The following is a 27,678-nucleotide window of genomic DNA, read 5'->3' on the forward strand; positions in this document are numbered from 1 at the left end:
GGTTTTTACGGTGAGTACAAAAAATCCTATTTTTTATTTATTTTTTTCCCCCCCTTAAAGTTCCCTCCCAAACTTAGTCTTATACGCCGGTAAATACTGGTGGATCAATTTACCTGCTGTTTTTTTTTTTTTTCCTCTTTTTAAGAAAATATCAGCTTTGCTAACACACTTGTAAAGGTTTACTTATTTTAGTGCCGATTCACACAGGGGCGACTCGGATCCGACTTCAAGTCGCCCCAAGTCACCTCAGGTCGCACAACATGTAGAAATCAATGTAAGTGAATGAGAGCCATCTTAATGCACACTACTGAAGTCGCTCCGACATCAGAAAAGGTTCCTGTACTACTTCTATCCGACTTGTAGGCAACTGGTACCCATTGATTTCAATGGAGGTCACCTCCAAGTCGGATCTCCGTCTATACAGAGGCGACTCTCAGAGAATTATCAGCTCCCCCCCCCCCCCCCCCCCCCCGAGAGCTCATTCTCTGATTGGCCACGGCAAGTCGCCTGGCCTGGGGCGACTTAAAGTAGTGTTGTAAGTCGTGTCCAAGTCACGTCAAGTCACTTCAGGTCAAGTCACGTCCAAGTTGCCTCCAAAAGTCGTGTTGCCCCTGTGTGAACCGAGCCTAAAGGTTTACATACTGCTTGTCCTGGGGCGACAGCTTTTATTCATTGCACTGTATCTATGGAGGGGGCAGGATTGTCCCCTTAGGACAGGAAGTGTTGGGACTACAAAATTGCTCCCCCATTACATATTATAGGAGACAATGTTCTGTAATCCAAAAAATATAATTGGGCACAGCTAATACCAATGTTTGTGATTAACACAGCAGACAGTATAGGACCTGGAATAGTACTTGGAGTCTGGCAGGATTAATATGTGTGTTTGTTTGTTTTTTTTGTTTTTTTTTGCAGCTGATGGGGCTGCCTCCTAAAGCTAAACACCAGAAACCCCCGCTGGGGGTCTCACTTGTAATTGGTTTCAGGTGCATTCACCTTGATCATTGTGTATAACTGCGCGGATCTTTGTTTGCCTATTTGCACATTATATGTATTGTGTTTGCACATGGTTAGATTGTAGTTGCACTGTATTATTGATATTTAGTGTGATTAATTGCCATCTGTACATTAGTTATAATTTATAGCGCCAAGCACCAGGTGATATGTTTACACTGTCATTTTGCTTTTTGGATATTTTTATAGTAGTCACTAATTTTGCACTGATGGCACTTTTTCTTTTGAATGTGGATTTTTGATATTTGCACATTGAGTATATTGATAGCAAAAAGTACTGTGTCACACAGATTGATTAGTATCAAAAATAGTCTTTGATACTCGCACAGCAGCTGTCTTTCAACACATTTAGCATTCTATTTTAGCACATACTTCTCATGTATATTTGGATGCAGCTAATTGTGCTTATGATGTATTCATTTAATTTGATGCCAATACATAGTCATTTTGAAGTTTGCTTTAATTTAGGTTTCTGGGTAGGTAAAAAGTTTACACTCCCATTTTATAAAATTGTGCCATAGCTTTCCCTGGGAGACCACCCCAGCATTTGGCTGTATTTGTTTGCTTTTTAGGGCTGTGCAGGTTTGTTCAGGCAACTCAAGGTGTCTGCATTTTATTTATTTATTTTTCATACTCCTCCCCATTATTATTTCACTGTTCACAGCTTCTACTGGAGAGTTAGTATAGCCATTCAGATATTGTGTAGTGTGACAGCTTTCCTATTCTCTGATTGATTGGCTAATTATCTAAACAGGCCTTTGGGTTACTATAGTTTTTTTATTTATCCCCCCCCCCCCCCCCCAGTATCTTTCTGTTAAGAGTCCTCATTTAATCAATGTATTATTCATTGTGTCAATTTTTTTTTTTGTCTTTTGTAGCTGGTGATTTTGACAAAATATGGAAAGAACATTGCCAAGATGAAGAGAAACTTTTTGAATATGCTGCTGCAATGAAAAACTTGGCAGGTAGTCACTGGGCTAAGAAGTGTGAAGGAGAAGGCCGCATCGAATGGTGCCTTGGGTAATTATTAATCTGCACATTCTTTAGCATTATTGCAATGAGAAAATCTGAGAATCTCTGTTGTAAAAATGTAAGTTTTCCATTCTTGTGATGTTCTCAGACATTGGATTTTTCCCCAACCTACCCATGCATGGATCGAAACTTGGCCGGTTCAACAGGGACCAGACAAGATTTGATTCTTGTATGGGGAGGCTGATTTGTTCGACTTGGATACAAACAGCCTGTTGGATTTTTTTTTATATTTTTTTTACCTATGATTATTGCTGGCAGCTATAGCTTCTAGCATTACAATAATGTTCTGGCGACTGGGAAGGCTCACACCACCATGCTGGAAGGATAAAAAAAATCAAATCATATCTGGACTGCCTTCGTTTACTCTGGTTCACGTATATTCTTTGGACTCGTTTACATGGGCGTTTACAGCATACCCCCATTCAACGGTCATATTTAGCTGCATGGGTATGTACACGTTGTTCTGTGCATCCCTGTTAAGGAAGCGCCATTCATGTTGGTGCTGTGCACCTGCAGGGATGTCCGATTGGGAGCAGCATCTGTACATGTAGCTGCGGTGTCCCAAATGTCATGCTCAGGACTGCCTGTACGAGGATGCATAGAACACCTGTGCATCTCCCTGTGGGTAAACACTCCTCTCGCACGTGCGTATGCTGTAGTAAGCCCTTGTGAATGAGGTCTATTCCTGTCACGACACTCTGTCCAGACTGCTGGAGAGGGTCAAAGTGGTTAAAATCTATGATTTTCTTTCATGTATTCATGACAGCACCCTTGACAATTGTAAGAAGGTCATAAGTTATCAACCCTGAGTTGAGCCAGGAAGGAAATGCATGCAACCATACTGAAAAGGAGAGGGTAAAATATTAAAACTATTTAAAAGTGGATATTGAGACTACATGTAAAATGCCTTTTAAAGACTAGTTGTCCTTCAGCAACATGTTATGTTGTAGACATATGCCTACGTATGTAATCTTTAAGAGGAAGTAAACCCTGATGAGTTTTACTTCCTCTTTCGTTTACTGCAAACCCTGCAAAGTAAAGGCATACTAGCCCATTGGAAGCATCCATCTTCACCCCCTCTTCCTTCCAGGACTGTTACTGGTTGGAGTCGCATGACATCCCTCCCACACATGCTCGCGGGAGCCGACGATCACTGCACAGGCACTATTGAAACTGCACGATCATACCCTTTCTTCAGTGCGTGTGTGCTGATGACATTGGCAGAAGCGTTTATAGTAAATATCTTCTAAACTGTACAAGTTTAGAAGATAATTCCACTACCTACAGGTAAGCCGCATTATAGGCTTACCTTTAGGGAAAAGTGGTCTGTAAGGGTTTACAACCACTTTAACAAATGCAACAGTTATAAGTACCTGTATATCTTCTAGTGGACCTAGCCTCCAATACATGTGTATTAAGGCTGTGGCTGGGCACATACATTTCTTTCTTTTTTCTTTTTTCTTTTATTTTTTCTCATGCAGCTCAGGCACCCTGCCACTTTTTAATCTTTGACAAAGCTGAAAGATACAGTTTCACAGCAGTGTTAGTGAGCAATTCCTAGTGCTATGGTAAACTGAAACTGCTTTTCTCCTACCTGTAGTAGACCGAGGACTTTCTTCCTAATTGTTCCCCTCAGATCTAGGCACAGTCACTTGACTGAATAACTAACTAATTTCTAAGCACCCTGGCTGTTCAGGAAGGGGCACGCAAGCAATGGGGACAAGGGGGTCTGTGGGCAGGGGCTTATTGGAATATGGAAGCCGTTTTAACAAGGGGGTTCCCAGGTTCAAGCCCCCCATTTATGAATGAGTATGGAGTACCCCTACCCATTCACCAAAAAAAATTAAAAAAAAATTTAAAGAGATAGTAAAAACTATTTAATTTTTTATTTTTTTTTGACAATTCCTTTAATAAAAAAAAATTAAAAAAAAGTCCCCCGATTGTAAATTAATCGTCAATTACGCCACCCGCCGAACCCAAAAAAAGACAAAAAAGCTCAGATTGCGAGGACGGATGGCTGCTGAATGCCTCCTCCACCATTTGACAGTTCTTATATAGGTAAGGTTGGGGCCACATGGTGACATCACCTGGTGGCACTACCCCCTTGTGACGTCACAAACCAGTGCGTGCTGGGTCTGTGACGTCAAAAGAGAGCAGTGCCACCAGGTGATTTTGCCATGTGGCCCCAACCTTACCTATATAAGAACTGTCAAAATGGTGGAGGAGGCATTTGGTGGCTGGCCGTCTTCGCAAATGGACTCCCTTCCTCCTTCCTCCTTCCCAGGGTTGTGGGGATGAGGGCATGTGGCGTTGTTTGCCGCATTGTGTTGCCTGTTGTTTAACTCTAAGTGAATTGACCCCAAATTCGTTTTCATTTTCTTTTTTCTTCAGTCGCCAAAGTACCATTGCTTGTTTGAAAGAGAACTGCTATCTGTCTCTAATTGAGCTTGAATCCAGCTCTGGGTTTATTCTTACAGAATGGCTGTTGCAGCACAAATCAAAACCCACCAGTGCACATAAATATACCTGTCTTTACACAGTTTGGGTGCATATCAGATATTTTTATATAGTGTCCTGAACCTCATTTAAAAATAGGGATACAAAATTTTCCATAGCATCAACGCAAGTTGTGTTTTTTTTTTTGTTTTTTTTGTTTTTTGTTTTTTGCAGCATTAAAAGTTCATTGCTCCCTGTGATATGTATGCAAATAAGTTGCTCTAAAGGGAGAGAAGACTTCTGGGTAAATGCCATTGATGAAAAGAAGGATGTTATTGATTGCTGTGGGCAACGCAAACACCTTTCTCTCCATTGGCTTCTATCATGGTCACACGTGGTTATGTTAATGTAAATTTACTTTTCACACTTTTTTTTTAGTTCAGACCATATACAAGCCATGCAAATCTTTTAAATGCACCTTTTCACTGGCCTGACCACAGAACACCACATCTAATTACTATGTCTTGCTGAATTATACGAAACATAATTGTTCTTTGCACTTATGAGGGTCTGTATAGCTAATGCCCTGTATTCACATGTGTACTGTAATTTTCATGTGTTTTTAAAGATGGCTTGTTGTTTTTTGGTTGGTAAGATCACCTATTATAAGTGGGATGGAAAAGGGAGTTGTGGCCAGCTATAAGTAATCACTGCTAAAAAAAAAAAAACTTTAAATGTGAAACACTGAAAGTTCATTTGAGGATGGCGAGAAGACTTTCAAAGTGCAGTCACTTCTGCTTATCAGTCCTAGAATTAACATATCTGTGCTAAAAACATACTGAAAACCATATGTCGCATTATGCAAAATAAACAAATTTAGGTTGAAGTTTCACTTTTTGTGCTATTTTGGTTTCCTATGCACTTTAAACTTGTTATGCTTTAGGGCCCTTTCTTTTCTTTTACAAAAAACGTTGTTTTTAAAAAGAACACTCACAACAGAGACGATGGGATGACAAGTGCATAATATACAGAATGTACACAAGTATAGACATTGATGTGGATCCATACAAAAGAAATGAGTAGATCAAAACTGTACAAGGTTGTAATGTGCAAAACTACACTCCATCTAAATGGAGTGACCATATTAAGGTTAGTTGAGATATCAAGCCAAATGAATTTCAAATCCACGGCGAAAACGTAGAATAAAAAAACAAGAGCTGTAAGCTCAATTATATCCTATTCGGGCCACAATTTTAGAGGCCTAATAGGTCTACACAAAAAAAGCTGGTGAGCCAGAAACTAGAGGAAAATTCCAGGAACGGTAAAGAAGCTTTAGGCCCCTTTCACACTGGCATCATCCATTCAGTCCCTCCTCTTCTTTAAAAAAAAAAAGACACGGATTCAGTTTTACATCGGTTCTTTGGGGGGAAAAAAAAAACGGATGTAAAACTGAACCCGTGTCTCTTTCCCCCCCCAATCAGTGTTCAGTTTACAGTTTTCTCTTTCATTCACTGACTGACACAGCTGCTTTATTCTTGACCATAGGGTTGTTACACCACCTTCAGGAGAGGACTAGGCAGAACATGTTAACAAAAATAGAACTTTCTAGTTCCGCCCAAGGGGTGGTCCCTTTAGTAACAACCCCCCAGCCTGCTTCCTGGGATTTTTTGCAGAGGTTTGCCTTTTGCGCAAGATTAGATCCTGTGATCTACTATCAACAGCCGGCTGGGTGACAGACTGGATACCCTTATCCTTGTAGTCTCCCCAGCCTGGTGCTGGTCCCTGAGGCTCAGAACAGTGCGGTTTCTTCACTCAGACACCTGGGAGCTGATACAGGACATGGGCACTACTAGCTGACGGTGCAGAACTCTGTCAGGGTGGTGAGTCTTGCGGTGGGGGCACTCAGCCTGCAGCAGCTAGGGGGGTGGGACTATAAACCTGTACTAAGTCCCCAACAGGTGGCAGACAGGGTGGGTCAGCATGGCTTCAGAAACCTGGTGTTTCTTCCCCTGAACTCCCTGCAACTGCAACCAGCTCGTCTGCCTTGTCGGCGGTTCAAAAAACATTTGTTGCCAGGGTGGAGGGGGTTGTGCATGGGTGCAAGGTGGTAGAAAGCAGCCCATGCCCGCCCCCCCCCCCCGTCCTCCGGGGAGAGCTCTGACGCAGACTCAGGCCCGCTGAGACGGGGGCACGGGGAGGAACCGAGGCAGGGCCAGTACTGACCACAGCTTGTGTCGCATACACTTACTGAATGGACAAAATTTTTGCATCGCGAATTGGAGAAGCAGCAGGCTACTCCCGTCTGCGTGAAACTAGAAGACCAGTTAGTGCACGGTCTTAAGTATGTTTGGGACGTGGCCCTGGATACACTTTGCCTCTCCACATAGTCGATGAGACTATGAGGGCGTCCGATCAGGATCCAGTCAGACAACGCCGCGGCGGTGGCATATGTCAATCATCAAGGAGGAACAAGCAGTTCAGCTGCAGCACGGGAGGTCGCTCACATTCTTCAGTGGGCAGAGCGACATGTATCGGCCATTTACATCCCCAGAGTGGAGAACTGGCAGGCGGACTACCTAAGTCGCCAGATGCTGGACCCAGGAGGTGTTCAGGCTACTGTGCCTGCGATGGGGCACACCAAACGTGGATCTCCTGGATTCCTGTGTCAGTCGGGAGGTGTCGAGATTCGTATCCAGGACAAGAGATCCTTGGGCAAACGCGTCAGCACGCTGGTGGCTCCGTGGGGTCAGTACTAGTTGATCTACGCCTTTTCTCCATTAAAGCTACTGCCACGTCTGCTTCGCAGAGTGCAGACCGAGGGGATTCCAGTACTTCTGATTGCCCCAGATTGACCTCAGCGCCCCTGGTACGCTGACCTAGTATGCCTGGTTGCGGACGCTCCCTGGTGACTACCGATGCGAGAAGACCTTCTGTCTCGAGGTTTGATTCTCCATCCTGCTTTACCATCACTGGTTTTAACGGCATGGCTGTTGAGAGCCAGGTGCTAAGGAACCGGGTCCTATCGGACTCGGTGATTTCAACTATGTTGAGGGCACGGAAATCTTCTCCTCGGAAGATATACCATCATACCTGGAAGGCCTACATCTGTGTGAAGGAGAAAGGAGGATTGTGTCCACGCACCTATTCCGTTTCCAGGATCCTGCGGTTTCTACAGCGAGGAGTAGACCAGAAGTTGGCTTTGAGCACCATTAAAGGACAAATATCAGCCTTGGCTGTCTTCTTACAGCGACCCCTGGCATCTCACTCTAGTGAGCACCTTTTGTTCAGGGGGTTCAACATGTAGTTCCTCCGGTGCATCCACCATTTACCCCCATTGGAATCTGAACCTGGTGTTATTGGCGCTTCAGAAACCGCTGTTTGAGAATATCAGAGAAGTTCCCTTGTTGACTCTTTCCCAGAAAGTGGTCTTTCTAGTGGCCATTACATCGGCCAGGAGGGTTTTGGAACAGGCGGCCTTGTCCTGCAAGTCGCTGTATCTGGTTATCCATAAGGATAAGGTGGTGTTGTGTCCGCAACCTTCTTTTCTGCCGAAGGTGGTTTCGGCATTCCTCATCAATGAAGACATTGTGTTACCATCTTTTGTGTGCTAAACAGACACGGGCTCTAAGGGTGTATTTGTCTGCCATGGCTCCCTTTTCGGAAGTCAGACTCGATGTTCGTTTTGGTAGATGGTCCGAAAAAAAGGTATGGCGGTCTCGCCAGCCACCATTTCCAGGTGGATCAGACAGATTGTGGTACAGGCCTACGCATTGAAGGGGCAGGTGGCCCCCTTTCCTGCCAGGCCCATTCCACCAGGGAAATTGGCTTTCCGACATCAAGCGTCAGTCGCTCAAGTGTGTAAGGTTCACTCTTTTACAAAATTCAACAAAGTGGATGTAAGCGCATTGTTTGATGCTTGTTTTGGCCGCAAAGTTTTACAGTCGGCCATGTAATTATGCAATTGCACTTCTAATCGTCTTTCAAGTCCTAAAAAAGAAGCAGAGGCTCCTTGGACACACCAGGAGAACTAACCTGGAAAAAAGATCTGTCGCCCCCGCATCCCTGAGTGCAGGTTGGGGTTCCTTTTTCTGCTCCGAGCAGCGTGTAACGTTCGCAGTGCAGACCACGCTGGGTATGGGAACGCGCAGACGCTGGTGGCGGGTGACATCACGTCCAGCAAAAGGGACGTGTCCTTTCCGGGTTTGAGGCTTCCGGTTCCAGCCACGAATCATGAAAAGGAACCAGACATGGGCTGGAGAGGAGCTGTTTATGCTGTAGAGACAGCGGAGGCTCCGGTGGTGACACCAGTATGTCGGACGCAGAAGGAAGGGACCAGACTTCTCCAGAGAGACCAGCTCCAGCCATACTAGGGTAAGGGGAACCTAGGGTGGAACTCCCCTGGCCTAACCCAACACCCCCCCAAGGGTACATGGGGGGGAGGGGTAAGTAGGGTCCCCTCTGGTGTCAGAGGGTGGTTCATGGGGCCCTTGGTGAGGTAAGCCCACATGAAAAGCGCTGTGCACCTGCAATTTTGCAGGCAAGGTTATGGTAATGGTAATGTTAATTATGTTGTGTTTTCTTTATGTCTTTCAGAAAACAGACAAAACCAGGCCCTCTCACTCTCAACTTAAAAAGGAGGTGCCCTTCTTGTAAAAATATATTTCAAGATTCCTGGGGGAAAGGAATGTATTAACAAACTAGTGCAAGAACATTCCACTGAGCGGGGCAGTGATTTAGCGGCATCTGTCAAGGAACTATCTCTAGTACCTTTGAATCATTCAAAACCTTGTTTGAAGGGTTTCAGATCCCACAGCTGCAGACTGTTCCTCCTTCAGTACAACCGGCACTACCAAAGATATAAGCACTACCCTCGACTAGTGCAGGTCCTTCAGTAGCCCCTAGGGAGGAGGCAGAAGACGAGCCTGACAGCAGCATCTGGCTCCCAAGAATCATAGGGTGAGGCACTGGAAGGGGATTCCAGAAAACCCGATACAAGCTCTCCTTAGAAGAGGTAGATGAGCTTTTGGGGGCCATTCATACCACGTTAGGTATACAAACTGAAAAGAAACCCTTATCCCTACATGATCACATGTATGAGGGTTTAGCGGAACAGGAAAATAAGAATTTTCCTGTTCATGAGGTCCTAATGGAGGCAATTAAAAAAGAATGGCAAGAACCAGAAAGAAAACCATTCTTTTCTAAAGCCTTAAAGAGACTGTTTCCATTTTCAGATGAAGAATCGTCAGTATGGAACAAACCCCCAAAACTAGATGCGGTCTTCTCACAAGTTTCTAGGCACACGGATCAAGCTTTTGAGGATATGGGGGTCTTATCTGAAGCAATGGATAAGAGGATGGATTTTCTATTAAAAAAAGTTATGGGACTCCACAGTGAGAAGCCTAAAGCCAGCAATGGCAGTCACAGTGGTGGGGAGAAATGTAGAGTTTTGTTTGAACCGGATTCAAGCACATTTCGAGGAAGGAACTGCAAAGGAGCAGATTTTATCCTCTTCTTTTTTCTTTTTTTTTTTTCCACTCTTCTACGAGGCATGGTGTACATCGCAGATGCTTTGGCAGAGCTGGTACGCATGGCAGCCAGATCCTCGGCACTAGCCAACTCTACCAGACAGGCCTTATGGCTAAAGACATGGCAGTGGGACTGCACATCGAAAGCCAAATTTTGCGGGATCCCGTTTACGGGGGACCTGCCGTTCGGGCCAGGATTCGAGAAGGTGCTGGACCGCACAGCGGACAAAATGAAGGCGTTTCCGCTAAAACGCAAAACAGCCTCAAGTCATCCTTAGCAAAATAAAAGGAGGCAAAGAGGGGACGCAAAATCCAGTTTTTCAGCACCCAAGGCAGATAACCAAAGGAAACCTTGGGTCCAGAGGAGGAAAAACAAGAGGAAGGATTTTTTTTTTTAATTTATTTATTTTTTTTCAGTGGGAGGAAGACTGGGGGCCTTCATCTCACAATGGGAAAAAATATCCTCCAATCAGTTTATTTTGAGGACAGTAAGAGGAGGGTATTTTCTAGAGTTCTCAAACTCACCCCCTAACAGACTTAACACCACCAAACTTCCAAAGAACAGAGAAAAGGCCAGAGGGTTGATGAGAGCCATAAAGGATCTCAGAAAATAGGGTGTAATCAGCAGGGTACCAAAACAGGGCAGGGCTTCTACTCCCACATATTCAGAGTACAAAAACCCTCTGGAAAGGTCAGACCAATCCTCAACCTCAAACCCTTAAATCTATCCATAATTTACAAGCGATTCAGAATGGATTCCATATACTCCGTGAAGGCTCTGTTACCCCCAAACTGTTATATGGCCTCCCTAGATTTAAAGGGCGCGTACCTACACATACTGATACAACATTGTTGTTAGAAGTTTCTAAGGCTAGCAATAGAAACAGGAAAGGAAACCATACAGCTTCAGTTCTAAGCGCTACCCTTCGGCCTATCATCTTCGCCCAGAATTTTTACAATGATTCTAGTGGAAGCTCTGGCACCATTACCACTAAAGGGCATATCCATTATTGCCTATTTAGACGACTTTCTCCTTTTTGCAAAAACTCCCGGGAGATTATTGGAAAACCTCAAATACACACGGACATTCTTAGAAAGTCTAGGTTGGTTGGTAAATGTAGAAAAATCAAACCTACAACCCACGCAACAAAGTATTTGGGATATTTGATAGACTGAGTCCAACAGAGTTTTTCTACCCAAGGAGAAAATAAGGAAAATTCAAAAAGAAATAGGAACAATACAGACCAATCTACCATGTTCAATAAGAAAAATTTCAACACTGGGATTGCTATACCAGCGGTACAATGGGCAAGTTTACATTTTCGGCCACTGCAGATGTTCCTATTAAAAATATGGGATCACAAGCAGGAGTCGCTGGATGCGCAGGTATTAATACCAGCAAAGGTAAAAAAGACTCTTTGGTGGTGGAGAAGAACAGAAAACATAAACAAAGGATGGCTATGGATCCTACCCATTTCCCGAATCCTAACCACAGATGCAAGTGGCATAGGGTGGGGAGCACATTTAGACTCGGAGATAACACAAGGGACTTGGGAAAGAAGAAAGGACGAGGTCGTCCAACTGGAAGGAGTTGAAGGCAGTATGGTTTGCGCTTCAGACCTTCCAGAAAGAGTTGCGAGGACATCATGTACAGATCAGACAACTTGACGGTAATCGCCTATATAAGCAAACGGGGGAACCAGAAGCGGAGCTCTGTGGTCTTTAGCAGAAGAAATCTTGAAATGGGGAGAGAGAAACATACTCTCCTTTTCAGGATGTCAGGAGATTCATCTTACATTATTTAGAAGTAACAAACAATTAAACCAAGAGAGCTGGAGCAACACCAGAACAAATTTGTAAAGCGGCAACATGGTCCAGCTTTGCCACTTTTGTAAGACACTATAGAGTGGACCTATGATCAGCAAAAGATCAGACCTTTGGACGCAAGGTCTTGCAAGCTGTGGTCCCACCCTAAGGGTAAGTGCTCGGTTATCCTCTCGGGTGGCTGTCCTGAAAGATGATTAGGGGAAAAACTAAGTTACTTACTGGTAACACTCTTTCCCGGAGTCTTTCAGGACAGCTGGGTACCCACCCAGAAGAAAGCCGGGCTCCTCCGCTAGCAAAAGAGCTAGCAGAAGATAGCAGAGGAGTCCGGCGAGAAGACCCCCGAAGACGGAAGACCCCCCGGAGCTGTGCAATAAACTATTTTAACTCTTGTGTGTTGTTTTTTTTGTACATTTTTTCACAGATGAAGGGGTAGGGGTACATTGTACCCCATACTCATTCACATAGGGTGGGGGGCGGTATCCGGGGGCCCCCTTATTAAAGGGGGCTCCCGGATTCCGATAAGCCGCCCGCAGACCCCGATAACCAACGGCCAGGGTTGTCGGGAAGAGGCCCTTGTCCTCATCAACATGGGGACAAGGTGCTTTGGGGTGGGGGGGCGAGCGCCCCCCCCTTCCCTAAGGCACCCCCCATGTTGAGGGCACGCGGCCTGGTACGGCTCAGGATGGGGGGGGGGGGCGCTCGCTCGTCCTCACCCCCTTTCCTGGCCGGCCGGGTAACGTGCTCGGATAAGGGTCTGGTAAAAACAAAACAAACAAAAAAAAACACAAAATAGCATGCACGCCGGGTTTGGTATGGATTTGGGGGGGGGGGACCTCAAAAAATGTAAATGGCGCCCCACCCCCCCCCCCCACCCCAAATCTGTACCGGACCCTTATCCAAGCATGTAGCCAGGTAGGCCAAGCATTCTTCCCCCACTCTACAAACTATACCAGACCCCATGCCCTCAAACCCCACGCCCCTGGGGGTGGGTGAGCATTGCCAGGGAAGGGGGAGATCCCCCTGGCAAAGCATCTTGTCCCCATGTTGATGAGGGCCTCTTCCCCCACAACCCTGACCTGGTGGTTATGGGGGTCTGGACACACATCTGAATCGGGAAGCCCCAGAAGCTGACCATAGTACCCTAACTCATTCACCAAGAAAAAAACAAGTAAAGTAAACGTCCTATATTTTTCGGCCTGGTCTGGTTTGGCAGGCAGTGAGTTTTTTTTTTTTTTTTTTTTTTTTGTGCGGGTCATTATGATTTGACATGTCCCTACATAGCAGGAAGACGTGATTGATGATGGATGGGGGAACTTTTTTTCCTCTTTCTTTTTCACATGGGGAGATTCCAGATTTTGATGAGGGATCCTGGGCTAGGGTAGTGGGGAAGAGGCCCTTGTCCTCAAGTGTCCCCCCCCCCCCCCTTATGTTGAGGGCATGTGACCTGGTATGGTTCAGGAGGGGGGAAACCCACACTCGTTCAAAAAAAAACCTTTTCTTTTTTTGTTTACATTCTACTGTCGGCAGGGGATTTCCAACAACGGATTAGAAATAGACAGATGGAACGCCTGTGTGAAAGGGCCATAAAAGTATAGCCATATTTGTATAAGAAAAAAAAATTGTTAAATTGGAATGACCAGCCTGAACAAATGTAATATTTTTTTATAGGGTTTGCCAAGAATATTTCTTCAATGGGGGAAAGAGAAAAGCGCTTGAAAAAGATGCAAGGAGAGCGGTCTTAAACAATCATCAGTCTGCTGCTTGTGAACAAATGCTTGCTTCTGGCCTTAGCATTTCAAATGGCAACATGCCAGATCAAGAGTAAGTATGTTTACATGTTCGCCTTCATTCATTTCTTATTTATGACTTTATCAAACCATTCTAGAAAAGATGGATCGGAATCAAAGATATATCATCGTGTACAGTATGTTTGAGGCTTTGCACTGTTTACCATAGTAATGTTTTGGCGTTCACATTTTAACTTGCTGCTCTTTTTATATTTTTGTGATTGTGTTAAATATACTAAGATTTGTAGATCATGCTACAACTGTCCAGTGGTTCAGTACAGCCAGTAACTGTTTGTCTAAAATGAAACTAGCTGCATAGTAACCACGTTGTACAGCTGTGGCCAAAAGTTTTGAGAAGGGGGAAAAAAATATTAATTTTCACAAAGTCTGCTGCCTCAGTTTTTATGATGGCAATTTGCATATATTTCAGAACGTTATGAAGAGTGATCAGATGAATTGCAGTTAATTGCAAAGTCCCTTTTTGAAATGAAAATTAACTTTAAACCCAAAAAACATTTCCCCTGCATTTGTGAAGGCTTCAGGGCACCCAAGAAAGGCACCAGGACAGTCTCCTGCAGTTGATTCAGCTGCTGGACAGGGGCACCACCAGTGCATTGCTCAGGGATGGCAGCAGGCAGGTGTGAGTGCATGTGAATGCACAGTGAGTACTTTCGGTGGATGGCCGGGTGTCAAGAAGGGCAGCAAAGAAGCCACTCGTCCCCAGGATAAACATCAGGGACAGGCTGATATTCTGTAAAAGGTACAGGGATTTGACTGCTGAGGATTGGGGTAAAGTAATTTTCTCTGATGAACCCCCTTCTGATTGTTTGGGGCACCTGGAAAAAAAAAACTGTCCGGAGGAAAAAAAAAAGGTGAGCGCTACCATTGGTCCTATGCCAACCCAACAGTAAAGCATCCTGAGACCCTTCATGTGTGGGGTTTCTTTTCAGCCAAGGGAGTAGGCTCACTCTGACAATTTTGCCTAAGAACAAAGCCATGAATAAAGAATGATACAAAAACATCCTCCGAGGACAGTTTCTCCCAACCATCCAAGAACAGTGCCTTTTCCAGCATGATGGAGCACCTTGCCATAAGACAAGTGAGAACTAAGTGGCTTGGGGAATAAAACCTCAACATTTTGGGTCTAGGCCAGGAAACTCCCCAGGCTTTAATCCCATTGTGGTAAATCCTCAAGAGGTGGATGAACCAGAAAAACACTCAAATGCTGAAAACTCCAAGCATTAATCATGCAAGAACGGGCTGCCATTAGTCAGGATGTGGCCCAGAAGTTTTTTGGCCTCATGCCAGGGTGAAATTGAGGTTTTGAAAAAGAAGGGTCAACACTGCAAATATTGACATTTTGCATAAACGTGATGTAATTGTCTATAAAAGCCTGTGACACTTATGAAATGCTTGTAGTTATACTTCAGTATACCATAGTAAAATCTGGCCAAAAGATCTAAAAACACAGAAGCTGCAGACTTTGTGAAAATTACTATTTGTGTTATTCTCAAAACCTTTGGCCACCACTGTAGACCTGTATTGTTTAAAGGGGCATCAAAGCATAACTGATGCGTAGCACTCAAAGTAGGAAAAACCTGCTTATGTAAGGAGCAGACATGTCTGTTCCATATGCCACAGTCTCTCTAAATTTCGTAATACAACACGAAATTGTACAGTAGCTTTCAGGACACAGAACTGTTATTCATGGGATATGGGTTATTTGCTGCTACCTTCAGGTGATTGGGCAAATACTTTGGCAAGGCCCACCTATAGAGTGTAATTGTATAACAATGCCTGCTTTGTGAGGCTCCAGTTTTTGCTAGTGTTTTTTCTAAGTGATGGTTCACAGTCCCAAAACCAAATGAGGATATCATCCCACTTTTAAAATCCCGAAGTCCTTTTCTTCTGTTCTAAAATTCTGAATGGAATCTACAAGATCTGTCATTTCATCCCTCAGACAAGGGGGAACTTGCATCAGTAAATTTACAATATTCCTGTCTCCATGTTCCTGTTTTTCAGTCATACTAATGCCTCCTTTGTTTGCTGTAGGAAACATGCACTTCAGTTTGTGGCAGTGCTATTTGGGCTCTTCTCTGCACCCTTAGTGTCCACAAAAGTCTTTGCCCCGTCTGAATCTTCTAGGAACCCGAGACAACTTGTGACATGAGGTCACAAATTACCTGGACAATCTCCTGCTTGATTCCAAAGCCAGGACCTTGTCTGCCAACATCCAAAAGACCATTTAGTTCTTTCAAACCTTTGACTGGGTAATCATCTTTCCAAAGTCTGCTTCTCACCATATGGAGGACATGGGTCTAATCTTGAACAATCTTGGACACAGCCTAAAGCCTAGTACACGCTATTAGGTGTTTGTTTGTTTTTTTTGTTTGTTTTTTTATTATTCATTTTTGTTCATTCAACCCAGTGGGCTGAACAGAAAAAACTGAAGAGCTCAGGACTATGCAGTGTTAGTACAGCCCTTTCAAAAATTGTTGAAGGTGGGGAAAACCAGATGTAGACATTCTGGCCTCTAGGTTTATATATTAAAAAAAAAAGACCAGGGATTCTCTAGTCTTCACAGTAGATGGTCTGTTTCCTTAAGGTACAATCATTCAATTTTCGTATAGTGTGTACACTACTTTCGTCATGCGATTCAGAATTTTTCTCGTACGTGAACAGAACAAATTATTTTCGTACAAGAAAAATCAGAAACTAAAGACTATGCATGATCAGAAATAATAATACACAACAAAAAAGCCTTCATCTTATGAGACTTTTTGTACATTATTTCCATCCTCAGTCCTGACTTGCTGTGAAACGATGAGGAAAATCAAATCTGCGTTTACTGGCCCAAGGTCCACTGTTGCATCCTGCTTATCAGTCACTGGCTTTAACAGCATGGCTGTTCAAAAACAAATTCAAAGGAATGAGGGTATCTCTGAACTGGGTCAATGCCACTTTGCTCAGAGCAAGGAAATCCAACTTCCACAAGCTTTACTATCACACATGAAAGGCTTCCTTTTACATGATGCAAGGACAAAGGGGTTAACACTGGGGAACACTCTCTTGTGTTTTGGCCTTTTATGATGGTCTTGACCATACACATTTATTTTGGGTAGAAAACGTCTACCTCAGAGGGCTCACTATACAGGAAGTCTGTAGCTGAATAATTACCTCTCCAGAGAGGATTTTTATATAATCGCAGATTGTAAAGTTTGCAAAAAAAATATGCAAACGTACATATAGATCTGGTACGGTATGTAATTGATTGCACCACACACATGATATGTCTCTGCTAATTTTGAAGTGAGAGCAATAGTTCTAGGGCCCTTCATGTACAAACCGTTTTACAGTTTGCTGTCTCTCCCTAATATTTACCTGAGTCCTCAACAGATCCAGCATTGTGTATGGCTGGATCTTTTCTCTCCTCTTTCCCTTCACACAGGGCTAGGGGCAATGCCACCTGCTGCCAATAAAATGCTGTGAGGAGGAAGTGGGGCGGGGCCAAGCTGCACTATATGTTGACGTGTGGCCAAAAAAATTGCAACAGCTACCATATTCTTCTCTAGGGCCTCTGCTTTCAGAAAATGCTTAGATTCTAAAGCCTGCCATAGATTGAATGAAGTTTGTCAGGGACCAGACAAAATTTGATCAATGTATGGACAGGCTGGTTGTACTGAATTCAATCCATCCATCGATGACTTCAGTACAGCCAGACTGTCAGATTTCTGGCATTCGATTACAGCCTTTAGCAGTGATCATTGTGTTCTCCCAGCTGGGAAGGCTCCCCCTCGGGAGACTTCTTCGTCGTCTTCTTTTTACCTGCTCTGTGTAGTGGTTTTGCACAGAGCAGCCCAGATCCTCCTCTTCTCGGGTCCCTCGTAGGCACTCCTGACCCCTCTCTCCTTTTAAATTCCTCCACAGCTAGCAACTTCCTATGGGGGCACCCAAGCCAAGCTGCAGCTCCATGTGTCCATTCAGACACCCCTCTTCTCATTGGCTCCCACTGCTGTCAAAGTCAGTTAGCCAATCAAGAGGGAGAGTCCCTGGACAGCTGAGGCACTCGTGGACATCGCTGATTGATATGGGGCTCAGGTAAGTGTTAGGGGGAATGGGGGGCTGCTGCACACAGAAGGCTTTTTATCTTAATGCATAGAATGCATTAAGATAAAAAAAACCTTCTGCCTTTACAACCACTTTTAAGTAATTTCCTAGCAAAAATAAATTCGATTTTACCATGTATGCAAAACATGTCAGAATTGCCCCGGACAGGTAGTTGCTTAACAAAAGTAGCAAAAGGGTCCATTGTAGTAATATCTGTTAAATATATTCTTGATAATTGATTTATTGTGAATAAAAAAAGATTCAGATGTTAAATGATTACGAAATGATCAGAAATGTATTTTGCTATTAAGTTGATAACTTTGAATTATTTTTCCAACAGATTTCACCTTCCTGGGAAGATCAGATTACTTGATGTAGGAAGCTGCTATAATCCATTTGTAAAATATGAAGATTTTCTGGCTGTTGGTATCGATATTGTGCCTGCTGTTGAGGTAAAAACAAATTTTGAGTTTAGGTGACCACCTGTGTTTACCAAAAAAATGGAGTTTATTACAAATGCATAAAACAAATGTGAAGTAAATTACATATGTAATGGCATATATCATAGACTTTATTTTACAAAATTATTGGGGGTTATTTACTAAAATGACAAAATCTGGTGCAGCTCTGCATAGAAGCCAATTGGCTTTCAGGTTTTCTTGTCAAAGCTAAACTGAACAAGCGGGAATTAAAGCTGATTGGCTACCGTGCACAGCTGCTCCAGATTCTGAGTGCACTCGTTTTAGTAAATCTACCCCATTGTGTCTAATACATTTGACAATGCATACCAAAACATGGGCATATGCAGCCTTTTATTATTATAATTTGAAACTTATTTTGGTATTCGTAGTTTACCCAAAACCAGGGAAATATAACAATTTGGCCTTACACACACTTTAATAGCACAGAAAATAGTTAAGTCTCCTGTCTGGATTTTTTTTTTTTTTTGTCTGTCTCAACAGGGAGAAATCTCTTGTAAGTGAGGAGATATCCCTTCCAAGGCAGTTGTCACGTGAACAGGATTCCCCTCACCTCCAATTCCTTGTGACTCAGGTGGTTTGGCATTTCCATCACTTTCTGTACCAGAAAAATGGTCACCAGGATCAATCTTCATGTTGTACCTCAGTGGGAACACAGTAATAAAATCCTAGCTGAGGTTTTACCCCTCCCACAATGTATATCTATATCTTCACTTTTTCACATTGTGTATGTTTGTTTTTGTTTTTTTTATTTTTTTTTTTTGTGTGCAGGCCTATAATTTTTGATGGCAATAAAGGTTTATTAACTATATAACTATATTGCTAAATAGTGTTTCACTCTCTGCCAAGAAAAACAATATATAATTATCAGTGTGAAAAAAAAAAAAATACCCCTATACCGTGTCACACTATGCATTGCCAAATTGCATTAACCACTTAAGAACCAAGCCCATTTTTGACACTTATTTACAAGTTAAAATCAGTATTTCTTTGCTAGAAAATTACTTAGAACCCCCAAACGTGTGTGTGTGTGTGTGTGTGTGTGTGTGTGTGTGTGTGTATGTATGTGTATCTCTTTGTTATATTGCAGCCATTTGCTAAAATCATTTAAGTTCATTTTTTTTTTTTTTTACACAGCACCACATATTGACAGAAAAACACAGAATTGTTGACATTTTTGCAGATTTATTAAAAAAAGAAAAACTGAAATATCACATGGTCCTAAGTATTCAAACCCTTTGCTCAGTATTTAGTAGAAGCACCCTTTTAATCTAAGACAGCCATCAGTCTTTTTGGGAAAGATGCAACACGTTTTTCACACCTGGATTTGGGGATCCTCTGCAATTCCTCCTTGCAGATCCTCTCCAGTTCTGTCAGGTTGGATGGTAAACAAACGTTGGTGGACAGCCATTTTTAGGTCTTTCCAGAGATACTCAATTGGGTTTAAGTCAGGGCTCTGGCTGGGCCATTCAAGAACAGCCACAGAGTTGTTGTGAAGCCACTCCTTTATTTTAGCTGTGTGCTTAGGTTCATTGTCTTGTTGGAAGGTAAACCTTCAACCCAGTCGGAGGTCCTGAGCACTCTGGAGAAGGTTTTTCATCCAGGATATCCCTGTACTTGGCCGCATTCATCTTTCCCTCGATTGTCCTGTCTTCCTGTCCCTGCAGCTGAAAAACACCCCCACAGCATGATGCTGCCACCACCATGCTTCACTGTATTGGACAGGTGATGAGCAATGCCTGGTTTTCTCCACACATACCGCTTAGAATTAAGGCCAAAAAGTTCTATCTTGGTCTATTCAGACCAACAAATCTTATTTATCATCATCATGGAGTCCTTCAGGTGTTGTTTTTTTTAGCAAACTCCATGCGGGCTTTGATGTGTCTTGCACTGAGGAGAGGCTTCCGTCGGGCTGCTCTGCCATAAAGCCCCGACTGGTGGAGGGCTGCAGTTATGGTTCACTTTCTACAACTTTCTCCCATCTCCCGACTGCATCTCTGGAGCTCAGCCACAGTGATCTTTGGGTTCCTCTTTACCTCTCACACCAAGGCTCTTCTCCCCCGATAGCTCAGATTGGCTGCACGGCCAGCTCTAGGAAGGGAGGGTTCTGGTCGTCCCAAGCATCTTCCATTTCAGGATTATGGAGGCCTCTGTGCTCTTAGGAACCTTAAGTGCAGCCTTGCCACAATTCTGTCTCTGAGCTCTTCAGGCAGTTCCTTTGACCTCATGATTCTCATTTGCTCTGACATGCACTGTGAGCTGTAAGGTCTTATATAGACAGGGTGTGGCTTTCCTAATCGAGTCCATTCAGTATAATTAAACACAGCTGGACTCAAATGAAGGTATAGAACCATCTCAAGGATGATCAGAAGAAGTGGACAGCACCTGAGTTAAATAGGAGTGTCACAGCAAAGGGTCTGAATACTTAGGACCATGTGATATTTCAGTTTTTCTTTTTTAATAAATCTGCAAAAATGTCAACAATTCTGTGTTTTTCTGTCAATATGGGGTGCTGTGTGTACATTAATGAGGAAAATAATGAACGCAAATGGCTGCAATATAACAAAAAGTGTGAAAAATGTAAGGGGGTCTGAATACTTTCCATCCCCACTGTGTGTGTGTGTGTGTGTGTGTGTGTGTGTATATATATGTTTTTTAACACTGTCCCTTTTTAAAAGAAGAGAGAAAAAAAATCTGATCGCTTTTATTGCTGTCACAAACAATGTAAACATGCCTTGTGACCGTAATAGGCGGTGTCAGGTACTCTTTATAGAGGGATCAGGGGTCTAAAACCCCAAATCCCCCCTTTGCACTCACTTCAAAGTATTTTTTTTTTATCGGCACCATTGGCAGCTGTGTAAACCGAAAGCAATGTTGTGATAGCCAACTGCCCGCTCTCAAAAATGATGGCGGTGTATAGCCTGTAGCTGCAGGCTATACCCCGCTTCATCCACTTTCTCAAGCAGATGTACCAGTGCGGCGATTTGCATGAAGTGGTTGTTAGGCCACTGTGATCTCTTGCAATTATATCTGTGTGCGTTATAAAAAAAAGTCGTTCTATACCTGATTTCCTAGTGGCGCTCACGTGACCAGACGCCTCTCCCTTCTCTCAATCTGACAGTTACAGCATGGGGATGCGATAATCCCCCGTTTATGTCAGCCGAGAGGAGACAGGCGGCCAGTCAAGTGAGCAGCGCTCTGAAATAAGGTATAGAACAGCGGGTTTTTTTTTTTATAAATTGCACACACTGGGACATTTGCGGCTGTGACTTACGTATGTGTGTTTGTTTTTTGTTTTTATACTGTCCTTTTTAAAAAATATGATCACTTTTATTGCTGTCACGAGGAATGTAAACAATAGGCAGTGACAGATGACAGTAATAGGCAGTGACAGGTACTCTTTATGGAAGGATCTGCAGCTGCAGGCTTCATCCTGGTACAACTAGTTCCTCAAAATGACGCATAGGTACATCTGTTTTGCAGGAAGTGAGTTAGTGTGTTTTCCCCAAAAAATTGCATTTCAAAAGCCCCTGCACAAATACTGTCTGACATATAAAATTGCAATGATCTGCATTTTATTCTCTAGAGTCTCTGCTAAATAAATAAATATGTGTATATGTGTGTGTATATATGTATGTATGTATGTATATGTGTGTATGTATGTATATATATATATATATATATATAATGTTTGGGGGTTCTAAGTAATTTTCTAGCAAAAAATATCAGCTTTTACATATATGAGCGAAGTGTCAGAATTGGCCCAGTTGGCAAGGGGTTAAAGCAAAAAGCACTTTCACAAGCTTTGAGAATTCATACTTCACTTATTAGGATAAAATGCATATCAGTGGAACTTTTAGTAAACGTGCATGACAAAGTAAAAGGCGAAGCTGCTGTAGGCAGGTACAGTTGTATGCAAATCTTAACATTTCCTGGAAAAGAATGTTTGGTCCTACCCTTTTTTTATGTCCCAAGCCTTGATCATTTAGTCTGTCCATCACTGAAAGGGACTGGTGGGGAGAATTTACAGGTGGCAGACGCATTTTTATATCACATTCTTTGAATTGCTCCGCTTGTGACAGGTTTAATTTAGAGTTCATTCTTGCTGTAATGCAAATAGAAATGCAGATTGCCATTTATTTTCACACATGTTGTATTGTGTTTTGGAAGGATTGCCCATGGATGGCAAAATGGAGAACAATACATTCAAAGGCATCTTGCACTGCAGGCCTTGTTCTTACCAGTGTTCTGAAGTCCTTGCAGTGTCCTCCCATGCTTGTGTTTGGGGAAATGCATGACATTGCAGGCAGTAAAGACAAATAAATGCCTTGGTATAATTTTAATATATATATTTTTTTTTCCTACATTTGATAGACGGTCTACAAATGCGACTTCCTGAACTTGCAAATCCAGAGACCACTTCAGCTTGCACCTGATGCCATTGAGGCCTTCCTGAGGCAGCTGAAAAATCCCATAGATTATCTACCTGCTGAACTGTTCCATGTAGTTGTCTTTTCCCTTCTATTGTCTTATTTCCCATCACGTTACCAGCGATGGATTTGCTGTAAGAAAGCTCATGAACTACTTGCACTGAATGGCTTGCTGCTCATTATCACCCCAGATTCTTCTCATCAGAATCGTCATGCAATGATGATGAAGAGCTGGAAAATTGCCATTGAATCTCTTGGTTTCAAGCGTATGACGTACTCCAAATTTTCCCACATGCATCTCATGGCATTTAGAAAAACATCACTAAAAACTACAAGTGATCTGATTACAAGGAACTATCCAGATATGCTTTATATCCCTCAAGACTTCAATTATGTTGAAGAGGAATACTCCAGCCCTTCATGTGCCAGATCTGAACTGGAAGATGAACAATTAGCATACACATTCTCTGAGCTGCCAGAGGCTCCTTACGATTCTGATTCTGGAGAGAGTCAAACCAGCTCAATGTCTTTCTATGAGTTTGAAGATCCTATTCTCCTCCTAAGCTAAACTGGTCCTAAATATTTCTAACGCCAATATGGCTGTATTGCCAATAGCAAGATACAGACTTGAACCAGAAAAAAAGAAAAAAAAAAAGTTTACAAAGTTTGCTATTTTCTTACTCCCTGTATTTTAGAAATTTTTACTGCTGCGGAAAACTGGATGATACTTTGTAGTAATGGTTAAACAGTTTTTTTGTTTGTTCTTTTCCAACCTCAAGGTACCAACTGTATATCTAATGAACCTTTGAGTAGTGTTTGAAGACTAGATTTTTTTTGCAAAAACCTTTTGCATCTTTCTTCATTATTTTTTATTTTTTTGTTGCACCATAATTTTTGTACATTGTATGTGCACTAGTCAGTTTTGGAGTAAAAGCAATATTTTGACTATCCTTTTGGGTAATGCCTTTTGATGGAAGGAAACTCCACAGTATCAAAAACAATGTTTCTTTTTTTTTCTACACAATAACTTGTGTAAGTTTCTATCAATAATAATAATAATATTGCACAACTAGTAACTGTAACAGTTTTTGGGAGAAATATATTGCACATAAGGTTTTATCTGTTTTTCTTTGTTTTGTTTTTTTCTTCCTAATACCTCGTTATGAGATTTTGCACTGAATATAGGTTGGTCTGTTCTAAGCTAAATAACTTATTCATTTTATTCTTGGTATGATATTTAGTTGTTTTTTTTTCTCGGTTGAAGTACATGTGGCGAACAATTATTGTGAATGCTTGATATTTCCTGGTATGAAAAAATCAAGTATTGACACCACAATCCAGATATATTTCAAATCACTTTATTTTGTTTATGCCAGTATTATGCTTTGCAGAAATGGTTGTCTTCCTAATAAAACAGTAGGCCATGTAAAACAATTGTGTTTTTTTGTTTTTCTTTCATTTAAAAAAAAAATCATTTTGGAGTGGTTAGGAAATGAGAAGCAAGTGCCTGCCTTTTTACTTGTTGTCTAATTGCTGGAAGTAATATGTTAATTGTCAGGCGCGTATAACAATTTAATAAAAATGTGAGTTTTATGTTGGCATGCATTTTAAATTGTGATCTGTAATATGGCAAGGAACAATAATATTATACAATACTTTCATGAAAATAGAAATATTTATTTTCATTACGTCTAAATTGTACTGAACCATCATTGTTAAATATTCAGAGCGATGTTTTAAAAAATAGAATGTGTTCCTTCAAAAAAGGTAGAAAAATATAGTTTCGCATCCAAAATGCTTGCCTTTTTAATTTTTTTCATTTGAGTTCAGAATGGGTTTCATTGTCTCATGGTGTTCACATTACACTTTACAAAGTCAAAATCCTAACTTAAAGCACAACTCCAGAATACAACTAACTAAGCTTAAAAACATATACTAAAGCTCAAATATGGACCACTAGTGGAAAGTGCCTAAATGGAAAAAGCTGCAGTCACATGCCATGATCAGTCACCAACAAACAATAAGTAGATACAAATAAATAGTGATGCACTAAATCCAATAACCCACCAACACCTAAAGTGCCATGTGCAAAGTCCCTATCATTAGGGCAAAACTGGAAAATGTTCTAAATAGACACGTGTGCCCAAAACATAATGAGCCCCTAAAATAGGGATATAAAAAAACTAAATAGTAAAAAAATATATATATAGCTAAAAAAAAATTCCATTAAGGAAAATTAGCATAACCCCACCTTTGAAAAATATAATAAATATATAACCAAATAGTGAAGGGTCAATAACATAATTCAATAGTATATAAATAAAGGTCACATAAAAAAATGAATAATGTAATAAGAAGGATCAAGGTATGTAGATACTAGGGAAAAATAAAATTAAAATATGTACAGCTGGCCACAATAAAGTCTCTAAACCATATCTCCTAGAACCATCCCTGCTAAGACTGTCAGCCAAGCGTTCATATGGACTTCAAGTAACATCCAGATGTATAATCAAATGGCCACTGAAGAGCGGGCTAAACTTCATACAAGAAAAATTGCAATTGCTAGAACTCAGATAGTCATGTGCTGGTACGCTCAAAGGTGGATTGTTGCATGCAGGGAGAAGTAATATACCTATATTATTGCGCAATGCTGTATTACACAAACACGGTCACTGATTGATATGCACTCACTTTCGGCCAAGAAGGATATAGCACTTTTAATGGTCAGATACAACAACGCTCGTCTGTCACAGCAGATCATCTGCTGACATTACTACCACGGTGTTGTCACTGGCTCCACCTGCTTACGCATTGCGTCACTCGTCACGTGAAAAGGTGCATTGAGAGAGAGATATATATATATATATATATATATACCGTATATACTCGAGTATAAGCCGAGATTTTCAGCCTCTTTTTTGAGGCTGAAAGTGCCCCCCTCGGCTTATACTCGAGTCATCGCCGTCTGCCTGCCCGATCAGCGTGTCTGGCCGCCGTCTGTCTGCTCTTCTACTATTCAAAAGCCGCGCCTCCCTGTCTGTGATAGGCGGAACACTCAGTTTCCCAGCAGTCAGTGTTCCGCCTATCACGGACATCCGCTCATTCTCATACTACGGACGAGGATGAGAGGATGTCCGTGATAGGCGGAACACTGACTGCTGGGAAATTGAGTGTTCCGCCTATCACAGACAGGGAGGCGCGGCTTTTGAACAGAGGAATGGCCGCCGTCTGTCAGACGAGGAGAGCATGGCACACAGAGGCTGCAGATTGGCACAGGTAGGCAGGGACGGACGGGACACAGGGATGGACACAGGGATGTCTCACCCTCGGCTTATACACGAGTCAATAAGTTTCCCAGTTTTTTTGTGGTAAATTGGGGGCCTCGGCTTATATTCGGGTCGGCCTATACTCGAGTATATATGGTATATATATTTATATATAGTTATATATTATAATATTTTTCACAGGTTTAGAACATTTTTCGGTTTTGCCCTAATGATAGGGACTTTGCACATGGCACTTTAGGTGTTGGTGGGTTATTGGATTTAGCGCATCACTATTTGTATAAACTAAGCTTAAAACTGCTCCCACCAGATAACTCTTACCCAATCTTTCTGACATTTTCACTGCCAATTATCCTCAAATTTTCCGTCAAATATATAATCTTCTGACACAATGGTCCTCTCTACCATCTTGGATAGGTAAAATTAACGTAATATGGCTATACTGCCCAAAACTTGTTATCTTTTTTGAGTTTTACCTATCCCTGTTCCAGCATACTTTCTCAGAAACTTTCGTTTGGGGCGCCTTGAAACCCCATCTGCCCAAACACACTCTTTACCTTTCAAAGCCCAAAGGGGTCTAAGGTTTCCTAATGTTACCACCTATTACCATGCAGCTCAATTAGCCCATATCTCTAAATATCACGCAAAAGTGTCATATTCCGCTTTGGGTTGTGCTGGAATCAATAGATAGATTGTGACCCACTTTCAATAACCAACCTCGTATGGACTAATTCCTCCGACCATAAAAAAAAAGCCTCAATAATCCTATAACTAAACCTACACTAGCCATTTGGGATACATTTAAATTGGTAAATGGACTACAATCTCCCCCTGTACATTTTTATAATTTCTTAAAAATCCACTTTTCTATTCTGCTTGGTCTTCCCCTAAATCTTTTAAAGCATGGACCTCCACTAATTTACCGTATATACTCGAGTATAAGCCGAGATTTTCAGCCTCTTTTTTGAGGCTGAAAGTGCCCCCTCGGCTTATACTCGAGTCACCGCTGTCTGACTGCTCGATCAGCGTATCGAGCAGACAGACAGCGGCCATTCTAAAATTCAAAAGCCGCGCCTCCGTCTCCGCCTCCGCCTGTGATAGGCGGAACACTGAATTTCCCAGCAGTCAGTGTTCCGCCTATCACGGACATCCGCTCATCCTCGTACTACCGACGAATATGAGAGGATGTCCGTGATAGGCGGAACACAGGCTGCTGGGAAATTCAGTGTTCCGCCTATCACAGGCGAAGGCGGAGGCGCGGCTTTTGAATTTTAGAATGGCCGCCGAGAAGAGCGGCGATCCTGGAAGGACGGAGGAGGCTCGGGACGACGGCTCGGGACGGAGGAGGCACGGGACGGCGGCTCGGGACGGCGGCTCGGGACGGAGGCTCGGGACGGCGGCTCAGGACGGAGGCTCGGGACGGCGGCTCGGGACGGAGGCTCGGGAATTGACTTTGTGGGTATTAGTCTAGCAGAGCTCTGTGCAAGGAGCAGTATAAAGGTAAGAAAAGGGATCCTCCCGTCAAGTTCTCCTTAATTATTTTGCTGATAGCGATTAAGAAAAGTAAGGGCTGTTTTAGAAGTTAATTGATCAACCTCTGTGTGCATTGTATTGTGTGACTGGTATAAGTGTAAAATGATTTCATAAACACTGGTAAGCTTTAAAGTGCAGCAAGTCCATACAGGATTTCTACACATACTAATTGGCATTGTAGATTCAAAAACAAACAAACTATAAACTATGTCCTTATTCTCCAA

General features: G+C 42.5%; 1 protein-coding gene across 2 annotated transcripts in view; it reads left to right on the forward strand.

Annotated features, from left to right (window-relative positions):
* The window catches only part of SAMTOR (S-adenosylmethionine sensor upstream of mTORC1), an 84,644-nt gene extending 60,573 nt beyond the window's left edge, over positions 1-24,071 (forward strand). For both annotated transcript variants that reach the window (XM_077473396.1, XM_077473397.1), the window contains 4 exons: positions 1,893-2,034; positions 13,503-13,655; positions 18,069-18,180; positions 22,582-24,071. In XM_077473396.1, coding sequence (XP_077329522.1) covers positions 1,893-2,034; positions 13,503-13,655; positions 18,069-18,180; positions 22,582-23,205 — 1,031 coding nt within the window. In that variant the 3' untranslated portion in view covers positions 23,206-24,071. The remainder of the gene's footprint in view (positions 1-1,892; positions 2,035-13,502; positions 13,656-18,068; positions 18,181-22,581) is intronic.
* Positions 24,072-27,678: the final 3,607 nt, after the last annotated feature.

Source organism: Lithobates pipiens, unplaced genomic scaffold, assembly GCF_037356315.1.
Source record: "Lithobates pipiens isolate NorthernLeopardFrog02 unplaced genomic scaffold, aLitPip1_a1.2 Scaffold_8, whole genome shotgun sequence".
NCBI lineage: Eukaryota > Metazoa > Chordata > Amphibia > Anura > Ranidae > Lithobates > Lithobates pipiens.